This window comes from Notamacropus eugenii, chromosome 2 (assembly GCF_028372415.1).
Source record: "Notamacropus eugenii isolate mMacEug1 chromosome 2, mMacEug1.pri_v2, whole genome shotgun sequence".
In the NCBI taxonomy this organism is placed as follows: domain Eukaryota; kingdom Metazoa; phylum Chordata; class Mammalia; order Diprotodontia; family Macropodidae; genus Notamacropus; species Notamacropus eugenii.
Genome location: NC_092873.1, coordinates 210,993,222 through 211,009,431, shown reverse-complemented (window position 1 = coordinate 211,009,431; position 16,210 = coordinate 210,993,222). Strand labels below are relative to the sequence as shown.

The window sequence follows — 16,210 nt, the reverse complement described above, 5'->3', positions numbered from 1 at the left end:
GAATCCAGTTACTTACTTGCTATGTGGGGAAGCTACTTAAGCTTGCTAAGTCTCAATTTCCTAAGATTATTGTGAAGAAAATGCTTTATATACTATGAATAACTATAAATGTGAGTTATGATTACTATTTTAGTTATCTAGATAGTACATATGGGGAAATTAACTATTTCTCTTTGAAATCTGGTCGTTCAGTAGCTGGTGAGAGGTTAGGGAGATGGAACTCAACAACCTGATAATAGAATATAGTAATTATTCTGTCCCAAGGACTTTGGAATGTGTAAAGTATAAAAGAGGGTATTCTGACATGACAGTGAGTCTCAAGTGGCCCCTTCACTACTCTAAAGAATGGGAAAGAAGTATGAAATGAAGAAAATCACCTCTGCTAGAGATATTTTTTTTAAAAATTGGCAAAGGCCAAGGGATCTTTTTTCTGAATTTTTTGGGGGGAGATAGAGAATTTCAATTAATGTTGATACTGTCCAAAGTATCCATTTGAAATATTATTTCATTCACAGACAATTCATCTATTGAGCATGGTACAAATCAAGCCAAGGTTGTGGGTCAATTCTCAACTGGGCCAGTTAGCTTATACCTGTCCCATGGCCCCTAGCTATCAATTTAACTCCTTTCAAGTCATTTCCCAAACATATCTTGACATCAAACTGGTAGCCAAAAAATAAAATACATCAATTAGCCTTCAGAACGATAAACACAATTTAAAATTTTCTCAGCTTAAACAAATATACTTGTTATGTGCTAACTGGCTCTAACGAAGACAGAAGCTATCAGCTAAATGAATAAACCATGAGTATGAGAACAAAAATATCAACATAGGCATTCTACTAATTAGCTGACTGTTGGTGGACATTAGCTGGTTGACCCACTTTTGCCATGATATAAACATCTTGACTTGTTTTTTAATCAAAGGTTTTGATTCTGTCCGTCACAAAATTTTAAAATTAAATAGCATTAGCCTCCCACATGGCTAGAGTATTACCATCACATTCTTCTTGCTGGCAAGCAAACTAAAAAAAATTACCAATAGTGCCCAGGATCTAAGTAGGACATACTACTGCTTATCACTTTGAGAACAGGACTTAAAGGGTTTTTCAGACAGTATGAATATCATGGTATTATACTGACAACTGCCTGATAGGTTCTGTAGTGCATCTATTGATACAATTAAGATATCACAAGAAACTTCCAGAAAAAGAAACCTCATGTATGGAACTATACTGTGGCAGCCATTTCAAAACAGGGGGACCTCAGTGCAGGGACGAATGTGATCACTGATCATATCATGGAAGAGTGAAAGTGGTTCTGCTTTCATCATAGTGATTCCTGAGGAGTTTGTAGTACTTAAGCAATTTCCAGAGTTGCAAGCGTCAATGGAAGGGCCAATTCCATGTTTGGCAAGGGCTTTTCTTCAAAGCCTTGCAACTTTAGTCCATTACACAAGATGTTTGAAAAAAACCCCCAAAACTCCCATTGACATTTTCTAAAGGCAAATCAAGAGAGCTGGTACTGATATGGGGAAAAGTGGAGTAGCAGAAAGAACATTGGGTCAGCCATCGCACAACCTGGATTTGAATCTGGGCTCTGCTAGTGACTACCTGTCCAACCTTGAATAAGTCTCTAAACCTCAGTTATTCATCTACAAAATGAGGTCTTTGGACTAAATGATTTCTAAGGTCCCTTACAGTGCTAAAGTACTCTTCTATTATTCCAAGTAATAAAATCTTTGCCAATCTTTTTTTAATCTTCTGTAAAATTAAGGGGTGGCATTTACTGAGCTCTAAGATCACTCCCAGTTCTAAATTCTCTGCTCCTAATATCCACTGCTAGAAAGATAGTTATTTGACCTCATAAGATAGTTAACTGCATACTCTCTGAACAATTGTGTAAGTGTTCAATTAAAACATGGAACAACAGATGGGATCGTTGCAAAGGGGAATTTGTGATTCAATATTAATTTCATGAAAAACATGGTATTTTACAGGGGACTGTCCTAGCATTAACACTAATGCTATTCAACTTTTTCATTATTATACTAGAGGGTACCTTCGTTAAACTGGCAAAGGTGGTAAAAGTCTTTATCACCTTTGAAGATTAGACTTCAGGAGGACTGCCTAGTTATTGGGGAACTGACCTGAAAGAAATAACATGGTATCAAGTAGGGTCAAGAGGTCAAGAAGGGAAAACAACCAACACAAGCATAAGATAGGAAATCCCTGATTATTAACGAAAAGGTATATGGTGATGAGAAATATTTCTTATGTTTTAGCATCACAAGGAAAAAAAAGGTGCTTTTCTTTACTGAGTGGTACTGTACTTGGATGATCTCTGGTTGTTATATACATAAAAAAGATGGTATTGCTAATTTAGTTCAGTGCATACTTAGTCATTCTTTCCTACTAAACACAATGAAAAACACTATAGAAGCTGCATTGTACATGGTTAATGTAGGCAACTGTTTTACTTTATGCGTATTTGTTCCAAAGGTTTTCTTTTTTTTTTCTTTTCATTTGAGGGTAGGTGGGAGTGAGAAAGGAGACAGAGATAGGCCATTAAAAAAGAAAAGAAAGAAAAGAGGGTAATTTTAAAAAAGAAACTGCATGATAATTTTTCTATAAGTATTGATCAGACTCTGATTCAAGAATTTGATGAGCTCTTACTAGAGATGAAAAATATTAAAATGAGCTCATCAAAAAATAATAGTGATTAGAAAAATATAGAATTATAAGATCTCTAAGGCATGGTCTAGCCTACTGGAGCTATTTAACTTGGAGTTGAGAAGGCAAATAAATCACCAAGAATTGTAGCAAATTAAGAGTATTTAGTTATCACCTCTATCTAGTCTCTTCTACAAAAGACAATGAAGTGGATTCACTCTTTTATTTATCTTATTGATCATGAAAGCCATCAAACACTAAAAAACAAGTTCCTTTCCATAATGGATTTTTGAAAAGAAGATTATTAGAGGTGATGTAAGTGCCTCTGGGAGAACAGGCTAGATGACTTCTTTAGGCTCCTTCCATTTCTGTGACCCTACAGCATAATGATATGTATGATTACAACTTGCTATACTGCAAAAAAAATAAACCTCTGCAATTTTAGTTAGATTTTTTCCAGTTTTATTCTTATCATATTCATTTATAGGTGCCTCACTTTCTTGAAATCTTCTTCGAAAACACATTAGATTTTTTTTAAAATAAAAATTTCTGCTTACGGTGGCAATAGCTGTAGTTAAAAGGGAGAAAAAGCATATGGTGTCTGAAGCACTATTGCACACATACCAATAAACTTAAAAGATTAAAAAACAACTATGGTATATGAATGGATTAGTATTGTTCAGTAAGAAATAAAAAATATGAAGAATTCAGAGAAATGGGAATAGACATAGGAATGGATGCAAATGGAAATAATCAGAACCAAAAAACATTATGCACATTTATAACAACATAATGTATGAAAGATTACTCATAGGAAGTTCAACTCTGAATAATACAAAAGTCAATTAAGGTCCTAGGGAAGGGATAATGAAAAATATATTCTTCACAGCTAAAAAGTGACAAAATATTGTTACAACATTGCTGGTCACATTCTACACTGAATGTTTCTTTTTCACAAGGGAGAGAATGGGTGGGAAATAATTTTATGTAAAGATAAAAATCATTAACAAAACATTTAAACAAACATATTTATTAAGAATCTTCTACATGCAGAGCACTTCACTAGAAACTGATAGAGATACAAACAGAAATGACATGGTTTCTGTCTTCATTACACTTTATGGTATAATAGGAAATAATTCATCTGTAACAATATGTTTTATGGCTACAATGCACTTTCAGATCCATTACCTTATTTTATCCTTAAAATACATTATTTATTCCTATTTTGTAGATACGGAAACTAAAGTTCAGAGAGATTGACTTGCCCAAGGTCATGCATAGTAAGCGGGGGAGCTGGGACTTGAAATAACTAAAAAATGTGACATTGAGTTGTCTAAATTTGCAGTAGCTACAACTTGGAATAGTAAAAAAAAGTTAGGATCTATGGATAAGTCTTTGCATACCAATAGAAATATGAGAAGTGAATCTCAGAGATCAACATAAAAACTGTATCAAAGGAAAACATCAAAAAGTAAATAAAATGAAATATCTAATTTAACAAAGGTAAATATTACCTTTATTTTGAGATTAACAATATTTCACTCTGGGTTATTTTTTGAGCTCTCTGTCTAATTATTTTATGTGGCATAATGAAATTAAATATATTGAAATAAAATTACTTGTATGCTACAGTAAAGCAGGTATGTGGCTCACTGCATAGAGTAGTGGGCCTGTAGTCAGAAAAACTCATCTTCCGAAGTTCAAATCTGGTCTCAGACACTTGCTAGCTGTGCCACCCTGAGCAAGTCACTTAACTCTGTTTACCTCAGTTCCCTTATCTATCAAATGAGCTGGAGAAGGAAATGGCAAACCACTTCACTAACTTTGTCAAGAAAACCCCAACTGGAAAGAGTAGTCCTAAAAAACGACCGCACAACAAAATGCTTCAATAAATGCAATTTTTGCATTCATCCTTGGGCTATGTCTAGATACACAAAGCAGTCATTTTTGCTTCACTTCTGCACAGTTCTCTTCACCAAAGATTGTCCCAGCATTAGTCTGATTTTGTATAATCTAGATTTACCTAAGGGCTATACTCTGACTCTGAGCAACAGTTCACTCAAATTGCATTGGCCCAAAAGACACTTACTCTGGGTATTTAGGGATGGACTTAGCTTTAGATGTGAGAGTGGGAATGGTGGAAGGTGAGCAATAGCTCATGCTTGTGGAACCCATTTCCTGTATTTAATCTTGTCCCCATTCCATCTTTTGTCACATTTTGCCTTCTTATGATTCTGGTTTTGGAACAGAAGACTAACGTGTACTTCATGGAGAACCTATAAGATTTGGGCTGTACATAAAGCTGAATGGGGTTTTACCCTATGGAGTTGTTTGTGGGAAAATGAATTGACCTATATTATATTCAAATTCTCCTGGTATGGTGTCCAAAAATAGAGTCTCTTTTTGCTGAATTAGACATTTATTATTGTTAGAATGGAGATTCCCAATTACAAATTATGAAGGAAACTATTTTGGAAATTAGTGACCTCTGTTATAAGCGAAAACATTATTTTGTAAACATTTCCTATCAATTAAAAAATGTTCCTGAGAATATGCAAATATATAAAGGAGTTTTATATTCTTTTAATGACTACTATATTTATTTTTCTGTCCTCAGAATTCGAATGATGCCTTTAATATTTCAATTATTTTGTAATTTAAATATTTTTCTTTTGTACTTTTTAATTCCACCTCAGGAAAAAGATTAGTCTTTCCTGTCCTCCTCTTCAGCTTTTACTCCCTCTCCAAATGAAAACAAAACAACAATCCCTGCTCTCCTAGGATTTGATCCTTTTCTTTGACAATCCTCAGTTGGAAGAACATTTGACTAAAGGTCCCTGGCCTGAACCCTGCTCTTGGCAGCTCATGAGTCAGGCTCAAGTTTCTGAGGGGCAATATGATGCAGGGGTAAAAAATTGGATTTGGAATGTGGAGACTTTGCTTTGAGTCCTGTTTTTGCTCACTGGCCATGGGACTATTGGGCAATCGATTTAGTCTCTTTGAGCCTCTGTTTTTTCCTTAAAATGTGAACAATAATACCTACCCTACCTACTCCATAGTCCTGATGTAGAGAAAGCACTTTGTAAACTGTAAAGCACCTTGTAAATGAAAACATACTATATATACACATGGGCTATTATTCTAAGATCCTTTCCTGGCCTTTATGTTATAATAGCTCTCTCAGACTGACAAATAACCTACCATTCAGTCATCAGCAATTCATTCAAAATTTATCTCATTCATCAAACTATTCTGAACTTATTAGAAATGTGAATAAATATTATATATATTATGTTTATATCTATATATATGTATCTATAATGTTTCTTTTCCCACATAATATGCAGCTGTTTGTTTGCATCTCTGTCTCTATTTCTCTGATTTGGTTGTATGCCAGTCTATTCCCTCACCTCCTATCTCCTTAATTTAGTTCCTTGTGTCTTGGATCACATTTCTATATTTTGTAACCCTAAACTCCATAAAACCTAGAAACATGGCCCAGCATGGTGGTACACACTTGTAATCCTATCTACCTGGAAGTCAAAGATGATAGCTCTCTTGAGTTGTAGTTCCAAGCTGCAGGGGTCTAAGCTGATCAGGTGTCCACATTAAATTTGTTATTCATATGGTCATCCCCTTGGAATGGCAGGCGGGAGGGGAGGTACCAGGTCATCTAGAGAGGAGTGAATTAGTCCATGTTTGAAATGGAGGAGGTCAAAGCTCTACAGTGATAGATCAGTCAGAAGGGATCTGGGCCTATGAGCAGCTCCTGTACTTCTACCCTGGGTGAAATAAGGAGATCTAATTTTTTAGAAAGAAAGGGAGAGAGAGAAAGAGACAGACAGACACAGAGAGACAGACACAGAGAGACAGAGACAGACAGAAAAAGAGAGAAAGACAGAGACAGAGAAAGAGAGAGAGAAAGAGAGAGAGAAAGAGAGAGAGAGAGAAAGAGAGAGAGAGAGAGAGAAATATCACTACCTATTGAGTGCATGATGAAAATAAATTGATGATGATATAGAGTTCATTGTCCCTTATTGCTGTTATTTCAATTTGATGTTTGGACTTTAGCCTTTACAATTCTTCAGATTATGTGGTACTTTCCCAAAATTCATTTTAGACATTACACAAATATTATTCAACAGGGATAGGCTCTGGATGGAAACAGCTGCAAGCAGCTGAGAAGTAGTATTATGACTTTTTTTTAAATTAAAGATAGGAACCAAGGGGAAAGTAAGTTCTGATATAAGACTAAGTCTCATATCAGAATAAGAGCAACGGTCCCAAATGGTCAATGAATAAATAGGAAGCACATCCAGTGTCCGACAGGAAATCAGATTTAGCTTGGAGACTAAACTATGATATTTGTCTCCCTGAGAATCTTTGGATGGAAATATTCTAGACAGGGATAGAATATAGATACACTGAACCTTTACCATCTACTTTTCCAGAGTACTGTCCAAAAGGAAAGCAACTACCTCATGTAGGAACAATATGACCCATCTCTAGTGTATCACTTTTTATAGCTTACATTCCTCATTCATTTTGAAGACGTTTTTAGGCTCTATTATTTTGTTTTCATTTTGACACATGGTGCTTAGTAATAAGAACATAGCTGATAGTGCCGTGCCTATGATCTTCACGTTTTCTTTGTATAAATTATCTACCTTTTCTGTGTATCAATCTCTTATGCCTGATTCAGTGACGTACCCTGAATCATTTCCCTCAGATAAGTTTTGTAAGCTCCCTCCTCATCTTTTTCCCCAACCATAAACAGGCCTTCCTGAATTCTTAGAATTTCATGGATCCCCAGGAGTCTCCTTCAAGCATGTAAAGGTCTGTTTTAGTGGCAGATACAAGCACATCTGTCATCTGATATTATTCTTTTCTTTGCAGTTAATATTTGTTCGCTTGGTTTTGGATAGAACATCAGAATTAATTGGTATAGGGAACTTCCAGTTTGGGAACTGCTTCTACTTATGCACACTGGCACCTACTTTGCAATTTTAGTCTTAGAGAATTGAATGGGGCCATTGAGAATTAAGGGATGTTCCAACGGTCACATGGGCAGTGTGTGTCAGAAGTAAGGCTTGAACACAAGTCTTGGGTTCACAATGGACTTGTAGGGCTAGCTTTTTATCACAAATATAAGCTGCTTCTCATGCAGATGCTTTATGTTTTTCCTAATGCCAGTACTACTAATAACAAAAGATAATTTTCTTAGAGAAATTCCATTTTTAATGAGACGGAATCAGAGGAGGGAAATATTTCATTTGATTTGCATTTTTTCTATGTATATATATATATTTTTATTTCTGATATCACAAATTAGTTGATGACAGTAAGAGTCTTTCAGTTGTTTCATTAAAAAAAATCCAAGCTCACATTGATATAGTCCACTTTGATACATGCTCTAGTGGAACCTCCAAGCTATAATGGCTTTTCTGGTAGGTTTATATAAGTAAAAAAAAGATACTTGATAAGTTGATATTAAGATAATTTTAGAATGATTGTTAAACTCTGGAACATATTAGAGAGGGAAGTGATTAGAGAGAGTTGATGTGAAAGAAGGAGGATTTTGAGAGACTTCAAGTATCCTTCCATCCTTGATTCTGTGAAAAGTAGTAGGTATATGAGGGGGTTCAGATATGGAAAAGCAGGTACACAATGGGTGAATAAAGAAATACAGAGTTGACCTAACTCTTGGATTTTGTCTGCAAAAATAATCTCTACATTTGTTTGCTAAATTATCCATTGTAATAGCATGATGAGAACCTCACACCAAATTTTATCATCCTATTTTTAGCTTCATATTTCTTTCTCTTCAGTGCTTAAGATCCTAAATGTTATGCCTACTAACCACAGGAAAGAGTTAGGAAAAAAAGGAAGAAGAAAGAAGTCAGGGGTGAATGGAAAGAAACTATTAATTGTTCTCTAGTAACCAATATTTAATCTCACATCACAGTCATAAACTACCATTTTATGGGACTGTTTATTTCATGAATCATTAGTTTAAAAAGTATACATTTTTAACATTGATATTTAAGTCAACTAAATGCTAGCAAGATGTATTTTTGTAGACCAACATTCTAACCCCAAGGAACAGATGTAAATAGCAATTGATTTGTATTTGCCCACCATAGAGATACTTTATTGACCTTATATCACAAAAGAAAATGATATTAAATGCTGATTAACTTAGTATATTTATGGAAAGACAAAAGCACCTGTAATTCATTTTAGTAAACATAAGTAAATAAAACATTAACGGGAAAGTGCCAACAACTGGAGTGATGAAATGTTTGATTGCCAAATCCTACATCTTAAATCTGAGATGTTTTTAATTAACTGGTAACAAGTGCCAGAAAGGCCCACCACATTAGCCAACTTTCATTTCTCATACTAAATTTTATTTAAAATGTTATTTATTTATTTTAATTTTTGCAAATCTCTAAAATCCCCTCAAAAACCCAGTGGCTTCAAGACCTAACAGGAATAACTAGTTAATTACAAAATGACTAACAGAAAGCTTCAAGAACTCAAATGCTGCCAAAAAGCTTTTTTATTTTTTATCATAAAGCTCTTTGTACTTTCAAACCAATCCAGCACTCCTCTTTAGACCCAGTTAAAGGACCCATAGAATCAATAGACAGGTCTATGTAACATATCATAAAATAAAGTTTGTTAGTTTAAATCCCATCTGTGTGGACTGCCTAGATAAGTAGATTTACACACATATAAATCAGCAATAGTTATTTGAATCAATTTTCTGAAATTTCACTGGATAATCATCAATGACGACAGCGTCACAATCTCCATTTGTAATTTTTTTGGGGAAAGTTTAAAAAAAATTTTGTTAAAGATCAAAAATTTGGCCCTTCCAAACCAGATTTCTCAAACTAAATTATATGGAATAGCCTATTTCTTCTATATTAGGATGGGGCATGAGAAACTAGCATTGATACAGAATCATTTAATTCTTCAAATACATGGAAATGATGAGATTTTGTTTATTTTTTAACCATATTCATGAAATATTGGAGTAGCTGGTTATTTAAAAAACATATGTGATACTATCCTCCAGTGATATTGTCATTGAGACCCCACTGTAGGACCACTTGCTAAAGGATATGCAAGTAGACAGAAAAGCCTAAGGACCTTTACTTTAGGGAAAAATCACTAGGAAGCTTAGAGAAGTAGGAAGTGTGCCTGTGCCCAGGCCTTTGCATGGCCTGCCAAACCTGCAAAGAGCTTGGCATGGGCATGCTGACCCTCGACATTAATTGCAGAGAACAGTGGGTCAAGACCAAGTGCTACAGTGAGGTCCTCATATGGACAAGAGTGAGACTAGAGGAGAAAGCAAGGGACAGACAAGAGGAAGAGCATGGGCAACTGACTGAAACCTGCTTCTACAACGGTTGATGAGAACAAAGTCCAGGCCACACCATGGTTATTGTCCCCTTCCCTGAAAGGAATGCTCTTTCTTTTAAAAATACTATTTTAATGCTACTAAAGTCCATGTATTTGGGGAAAATGAAGCTAACAGAAAGGGATAAGAGATTTTTCTTAGACTGGACTGGGGTATGGGAGAGCTGATTAGAGAGAAGTTTTTGGCATTTGTGGTAAAATTGAACATAACCGGACTCTCCCTAGACTACTTATAAACCCAGAAACATAGCTAGGAAACGAGCCTAAAAGTGAAGATAAATGGGGGTTGGTGTGGATGCCTTGAAGTGCCCCCTACTGACCCTTCAGCATGTACTTAGCTTTGTTGACATTAGGCTTCATTGTACCCATACAGTACTCACTCCATGTGAGGATCCTTCTTTTACATAGTTATTATTTAAAAAATACATTCAAAGTACCTTTGTAAAAATTTCACTGTTTTGTAAGTAATTTTTAATTAACCGGTTTACCACGCAATTCCTCTGTTCCCGTCTGTAGGCAATATGGGGAAGTAAAAGAGAATTATTGGTGTCTGTTCACCACTGTCATCACTGGATGGATGGCTTTCTAGTTGCTAGTGCACGTAAGTGGTTTAACTTAGCTATTCTCAGCAATACAATAGTCCAAGACAATCCCAAAGGACTCATGATGAAGCATGCTATCTGCTTCCAGAGAATGAACTGACATTATCTGAATACTGATTCAAGCATATAATTTTTCACTTTTTTCCTTTCCTTCTTTTTTTTAAATTCAAGTCTTCTTGTACAAAAAGTTAACTAATATGGAAATGGTTTACATGATTGCACAAGTAGAACTTATATGGCATTGCTTACCGTTTTGGTGGGGAAAGGAGAGGCAGAAAAGAAGGGATAGAACTTGGAAGTTAAAACCTTAAAAAAGTGCTAGAATTGTTTTAATATGTAATTCGAGGAAAAATAAAATGTTATTTTTAAAAAGCCGCTGTAATGTAACCTAAATGGTGAGAACTCAATTTGTGTTTTCCCATAGTAGCTAGAGGTCCAGAACTTCAACTCTAAAGGGATATTATCGATGGTTACCTTATGTGAGTTCTGCATATAAGAATACTCTGATTCTTGCATCCTGAGAACAATTAGGTATGTATCACACAAAAGTGACATTAAAAAGAAGCTTCTTGTAGAACTATTCGAAGTTTTTTTGGGAAGAGATGATCTGTGATTTCATTGGTGTAGAGAAGGAAAGAAGGAAACAGACATTTTTTAAGCATCTACTATGTGCTAAGTGCTTTACAAATATTTCATTTGTTCCTCATAACAACCCTGGAAGACAGGTGCTGTTATTATCCTCATTTTACAGTTGAGGGAACTGAGTCAGATAAAGAATAAGTGACTTGACCAGGATAACGGATCTAGTAAGTATCTGAGGTTGGAGCTGAACTCGGGTCTTCCTGACTCTAGGCCCAGCATTGTCATTGGGCCACCTAGTTCCTCTGTAGCTAGGGACTCTTAGTGATAAAATTTCTTGCACAAATGCATATTGGCAACTCATTTGTAACTTATAGTCTTAGAGAACCTCTCTGGTCACTGGGAAATTAAATAACTTGCCCAGGGCCACACGAACCTATGCATCAGGGTAAGAACTTGAATCCTGCTTGGCCTTTGTAACGCTGAGGCAGACTATCTAGCACACCTTCCTCCTTCCCTCTTATAACAAACAGAACCTGCAAATTGAAAGAATCCTTTTCAAGCCTTAACATTTGTCTACCGTGCTGTAGGTAAGAGCTGATGGAGAGCTAGTGTTGTTGAAGTGACAGATAGGTGAGACAATTTTGGCAGTGATCATACTGTGTCAAATCATGGGAACTGAAAACAGAAACAATGCATTTGGCTTTGATTGTTGTACCTCGTTCTCCTTTTGGACATTTCTTTCTTTGCACCACGCACTTTCTCGTCTCGCTCGTGGGTGGACACAGGTTGCCCTTTGCAGAAGGATGTTGTATGATTTCTCTGACCCGTGTTTCGGTCCCTCTTTTGAAACCACATGCTTTTCCTTTTTTTGTACATGGGCTCCACAGACTCCATTCACTAGCTTCACAGTGCACTGTAACGGAACAGTAGAAGCATCCTGAGTTAGCTAACAACCATTTTTACTATTCTAAAGTAAGTGGACAGGTTCTTTTTACTCTTTTTTTCATCAGAACTTCGAAAGGAGAACTCCTTCAAACTTGAAGGGGGGGGGGTGACATGAACTGGAGTAAATAAGAAAAAATAAAGGGGAGGGTGTAAGGGTGGAGAAAGACAAGAAGAGGATGGCATAATGTGTATGGATACATACATTATATATGAACATATATAATATATGCATGTATTGCAGCTGTAGGTATAGGATGGAAGGAGAGAAACAAGAAGAGAATGGCATATGTATGTATATATATTATATATATATATGTATATACACGTATATATGTTGGTGTAGATGTAGATGTATATTAAAGACTATAAGCTGCAGAAAAAGTGCTCTCTGACCAGCACAGAGATAAGGAGTTCCATTTTCCTATTCCATTCTCTGATTAAATAAACAAACAATGAAGGAATGAATAAATATATACAGGCATATTTGAACATATGCATACATGTCTATACTTAACAGATACATATATACAATTACACATACACATACATGTACATATATGCATGGATGCATTTAGAAATATGTGTATATAATACAGTATGGTTGTACACATACAAGCACATACATGCACATATACATATGAACACACATGGATATACATGTATATATACAATACAACACACATATGTGTGTATATCTCTCATCTATCTAGCTAGCTAGCTAGCTATCATCTATCCATCCATCCATCTATCTGTCTATCTATCTGTCTAACCAGACTTGTGATTTCATTGGCATTGAAAGCTTCCTGATGAAACATGCTCTACTAAAGCAGATCAGTCAACATCTTCTCAGAAGCCGATAGCTTTCCAAAGCTGCCTGAGACAAGCAGACTCAATAACTTTCCCAGGCTCACAGCAAGTAGGTGTCAGAGGTAAGACGTGAGCCCAGGTCATTGTGACTCCTCTCTGTCTCTCTCTCTCCCTCCCTTCCTGTCTGTCTGTCTCTCTGTCATATTAATGCTTGTGTGGCAGGTTTTCTCCTCCTGGGGTCAGCTTCAGTTGTTCAAGCCAAGGACCTATTGGGTGCTTGAGCATCAGTCACTGAAATGAATCTGGATTATCTCTAAAAGGAACTCCCAAGGTTCTATTGAGAGTTTGTCCCCTTCCTTTGCTTCTTCTTGGTTATATAGCATTTAAACTCTTACAGAAGGAGATCTGTGTTCTACTGATGAAGAGGAACATCTGGAAGAAGACATTTTTTCTATATCTATTCATAAAAACGTTAACTTACAACACCTGGGGCAACCCAGGATATTAACTCTTTCTGATTGTATCGACTGTTCCTCCCACTGGGAGGCTTTGCCAGTAACCTTTCTCGTTGCCTCCTATCCTAATAAATCCTCACTGCTGAGCAGAATACCATTCCTCATAATAACCTCAAGAAGACTATGACTCTTAAAAGTTCCTAGGAATTTAAATCCAATGCATGATACATTTTTCATGTGCTTTTCTTTGCAGCCACTTTTCAGGCATCTAAATGCACAAATGGAAGTGGATAGTGAAGTAAATGTAATCTCAAGACCATTAAAGAGATGCATGCAACTCCTTTTAGAATCACCTTCAACTTTTACTTCCTCCTCATCTTTTTCCTCCTCCTATTTATCAAATTATGTCTCTTCATCTTGAGAGGTCTCAGTTTCTTCATCTATAAAATGGGAGGTTGAACAAGATTACTTTCAAGGTCACTTCTATGTCTAAAGTCCAATGATTCTACCCACTGAAAAAAAAATAACACAATTTCCTCTTTCTAGTTAAGGGTATATTTTCTAGCTCCATAATAGTGTAAGTTCCTTGAGGTCTTTTGTCTCTTTTTGTATCCTCAATACTTAGTATAGTCCCTGGCATGTGATAGGTGCTTAATAAATGTCTATTGATTGATTGATGATGATAATTATGATGATAAATGCAAAAATCATGAATTTTATACACCTGCACAGTGACCTGTGGAACATTAAATTTAAAAGAATTAATCATTTCATCAACAAGCATCTGCTGAAAATGTACTATGTGCTCGTCACTGTGCTAATGGCAGAAGAACAACTTGTCTCCATTTCTATCTGAATTCAGTTGAACAAAATGAGAAGATGATGATGATAGCAGTTTATATTTACAAATACTCTACACACAATCTAATTAATCTGTTATTCTCCTTTTATAGATGAAAAAAAGGCTCTGAAAAGATATGTGCCTTGTTCAGGGTGCGATTTGAACCTGTGACTTCCTGACGATCAATTTGGTACTCTATCCCAGGGCTTCTTAAACTTTTTCCACTGACAACCCCTTTGGTACTTTTTATATTATGGGTCATGACCTCATATTCTATTCCATATCCTACACTGCCTCATGCACAAATTCTTTAGTAGATAAGCAACAACAACTACTACAATCCACTCATCAAAATTTTCTACTAATAGTTACAAAGCCCAAAGAAAAATCTACTCCTGATTTAAAATGGAATGAAATCAAACTTATTTTGTGTCAAATTAAGTGGACTCAGTTCTGACCAACAAGTAATAATTGGCTAGTGATGTAGGAAAAATGGGAACCCCCAAAGAATGTGAAAAATATCATCCAAGAATTTGTTTTTATAAAAGAAGGAGATATAGGACATAGTCTGAATATATCCTACATTTAATGAAAAGATTTCTTGCAAAAAATAAACTGAAACTAACTCTGACATTATATTCAGAGAAGTCAAAAGAAATACACCTCAAGATAAATGGTAAGCTCCAATAAATGAAATTATGTTTGCAATCTTGTATACTGTTAGATGTCAAGATAATGGGGAATCATCTGATTACAGAAGGCGACACATCTTAGGAGCTCACATTTTAAAGAGACACATAGAAAAGATTGAAGAAGGCCATGATGAATATAAAACAGTGGTAAAAAAAACAAACTCACTAGAATAATGTCAGGAAAGACAAAGACTAGAACAAACCGAAATATTGAAAGGGGTTTTTGTCATTGTTGTTGTTATTTAATATTTAAAGTAAAGAATCAAACAAGAAAGGGAAAGGTCAGTTGTTTGGGTGAGATGACAGAGAGAACAGAACTCTTCAGCTTCTAGTCTGTTTCTTTTGCTCTGCCAGAAATAATCTTCATATTGTCAAGAGTGAGTTGAATTCCCAAATAGGAGAGAAGATAGTAAGAGCACATGGCCATTTTAAATGAGCTCATGTTTCCAGAGCTGTACAAATAAAATCCCAGGGTGCTGAAAGAACTTGCAGAAGTGGTTGTGGAACCACTGTTAGAAATATCTAAAAAATCATAGAGAATGGGAGGGGTGCCAGAAGAAGGAAAACACTCAACGTAATTCAATTTTTCAAAAAGAGGAAAAAGATACATTTTGGGAAACTACTAAATTTCAAATCAATACCCAGCAAAACTCCAGAACCTATAATTAAACAAATAGTTGATAAAAACTAGTGAAATATTGATCACTGAGTCAATTTTAACTCACTAAACTAGAATAAATCATTCCAAACCTACTTAATTTCTCTCAACAGGTTTATTAGATAGTGCCACAGATATCTTGGCTACAACCGAAATGAATAGGGACTGGATTCCAAAAGAGTTTAATGAATGAATAGCAATTTGAAAGAAAATCTTCAATGTTGTGATTCAGGAGTCTTTACTTGGTCCTATGCTGTTCAACATTTTTATCATTGATATAATGGATAATGATAATAATGAACAGTATTTATATAGTGTTTTGAAATTTGAGAAGAGCCTTATATATTATCTCACTTTCCCTTGGCAACCATAGGGTATAAGTATTATTGTTTGGTATAAGTATTATTGTTTTTAGCCCCATTTTAGAGATAAGGAAACTGAGACAGACAAAGGTTAAGTGACATATATAACATGCTTAACACATTTTCAGATGACATGAAGTTGGAAGGGATAGTTAACATATTA

At 35.4% G+C, this 16,210-nt stretch overlaps 1 protein-coding gene across 1 annotated transcript in view; it reads right to left on the bottom strand.

Moving 5' to 3' along the window:
• The window catches only part of RSPO3 (R-spondin 3), a 111,631-nt gene that overhangs the window by 43,488 nt on the left and 51,933 nt on the right, over positions 1–16,210 (bottom strand). The window contains exon 4 of the mRNA XM_072643238.1: positions 12,003–12,200. Coding sequence (XP_072499339.1) covers positions 12,003–12,200 — 198 coding nt within the window. The remainder of the gene's footprint in view (positions 1–12,002; positions 12,201–16,210) is intronic.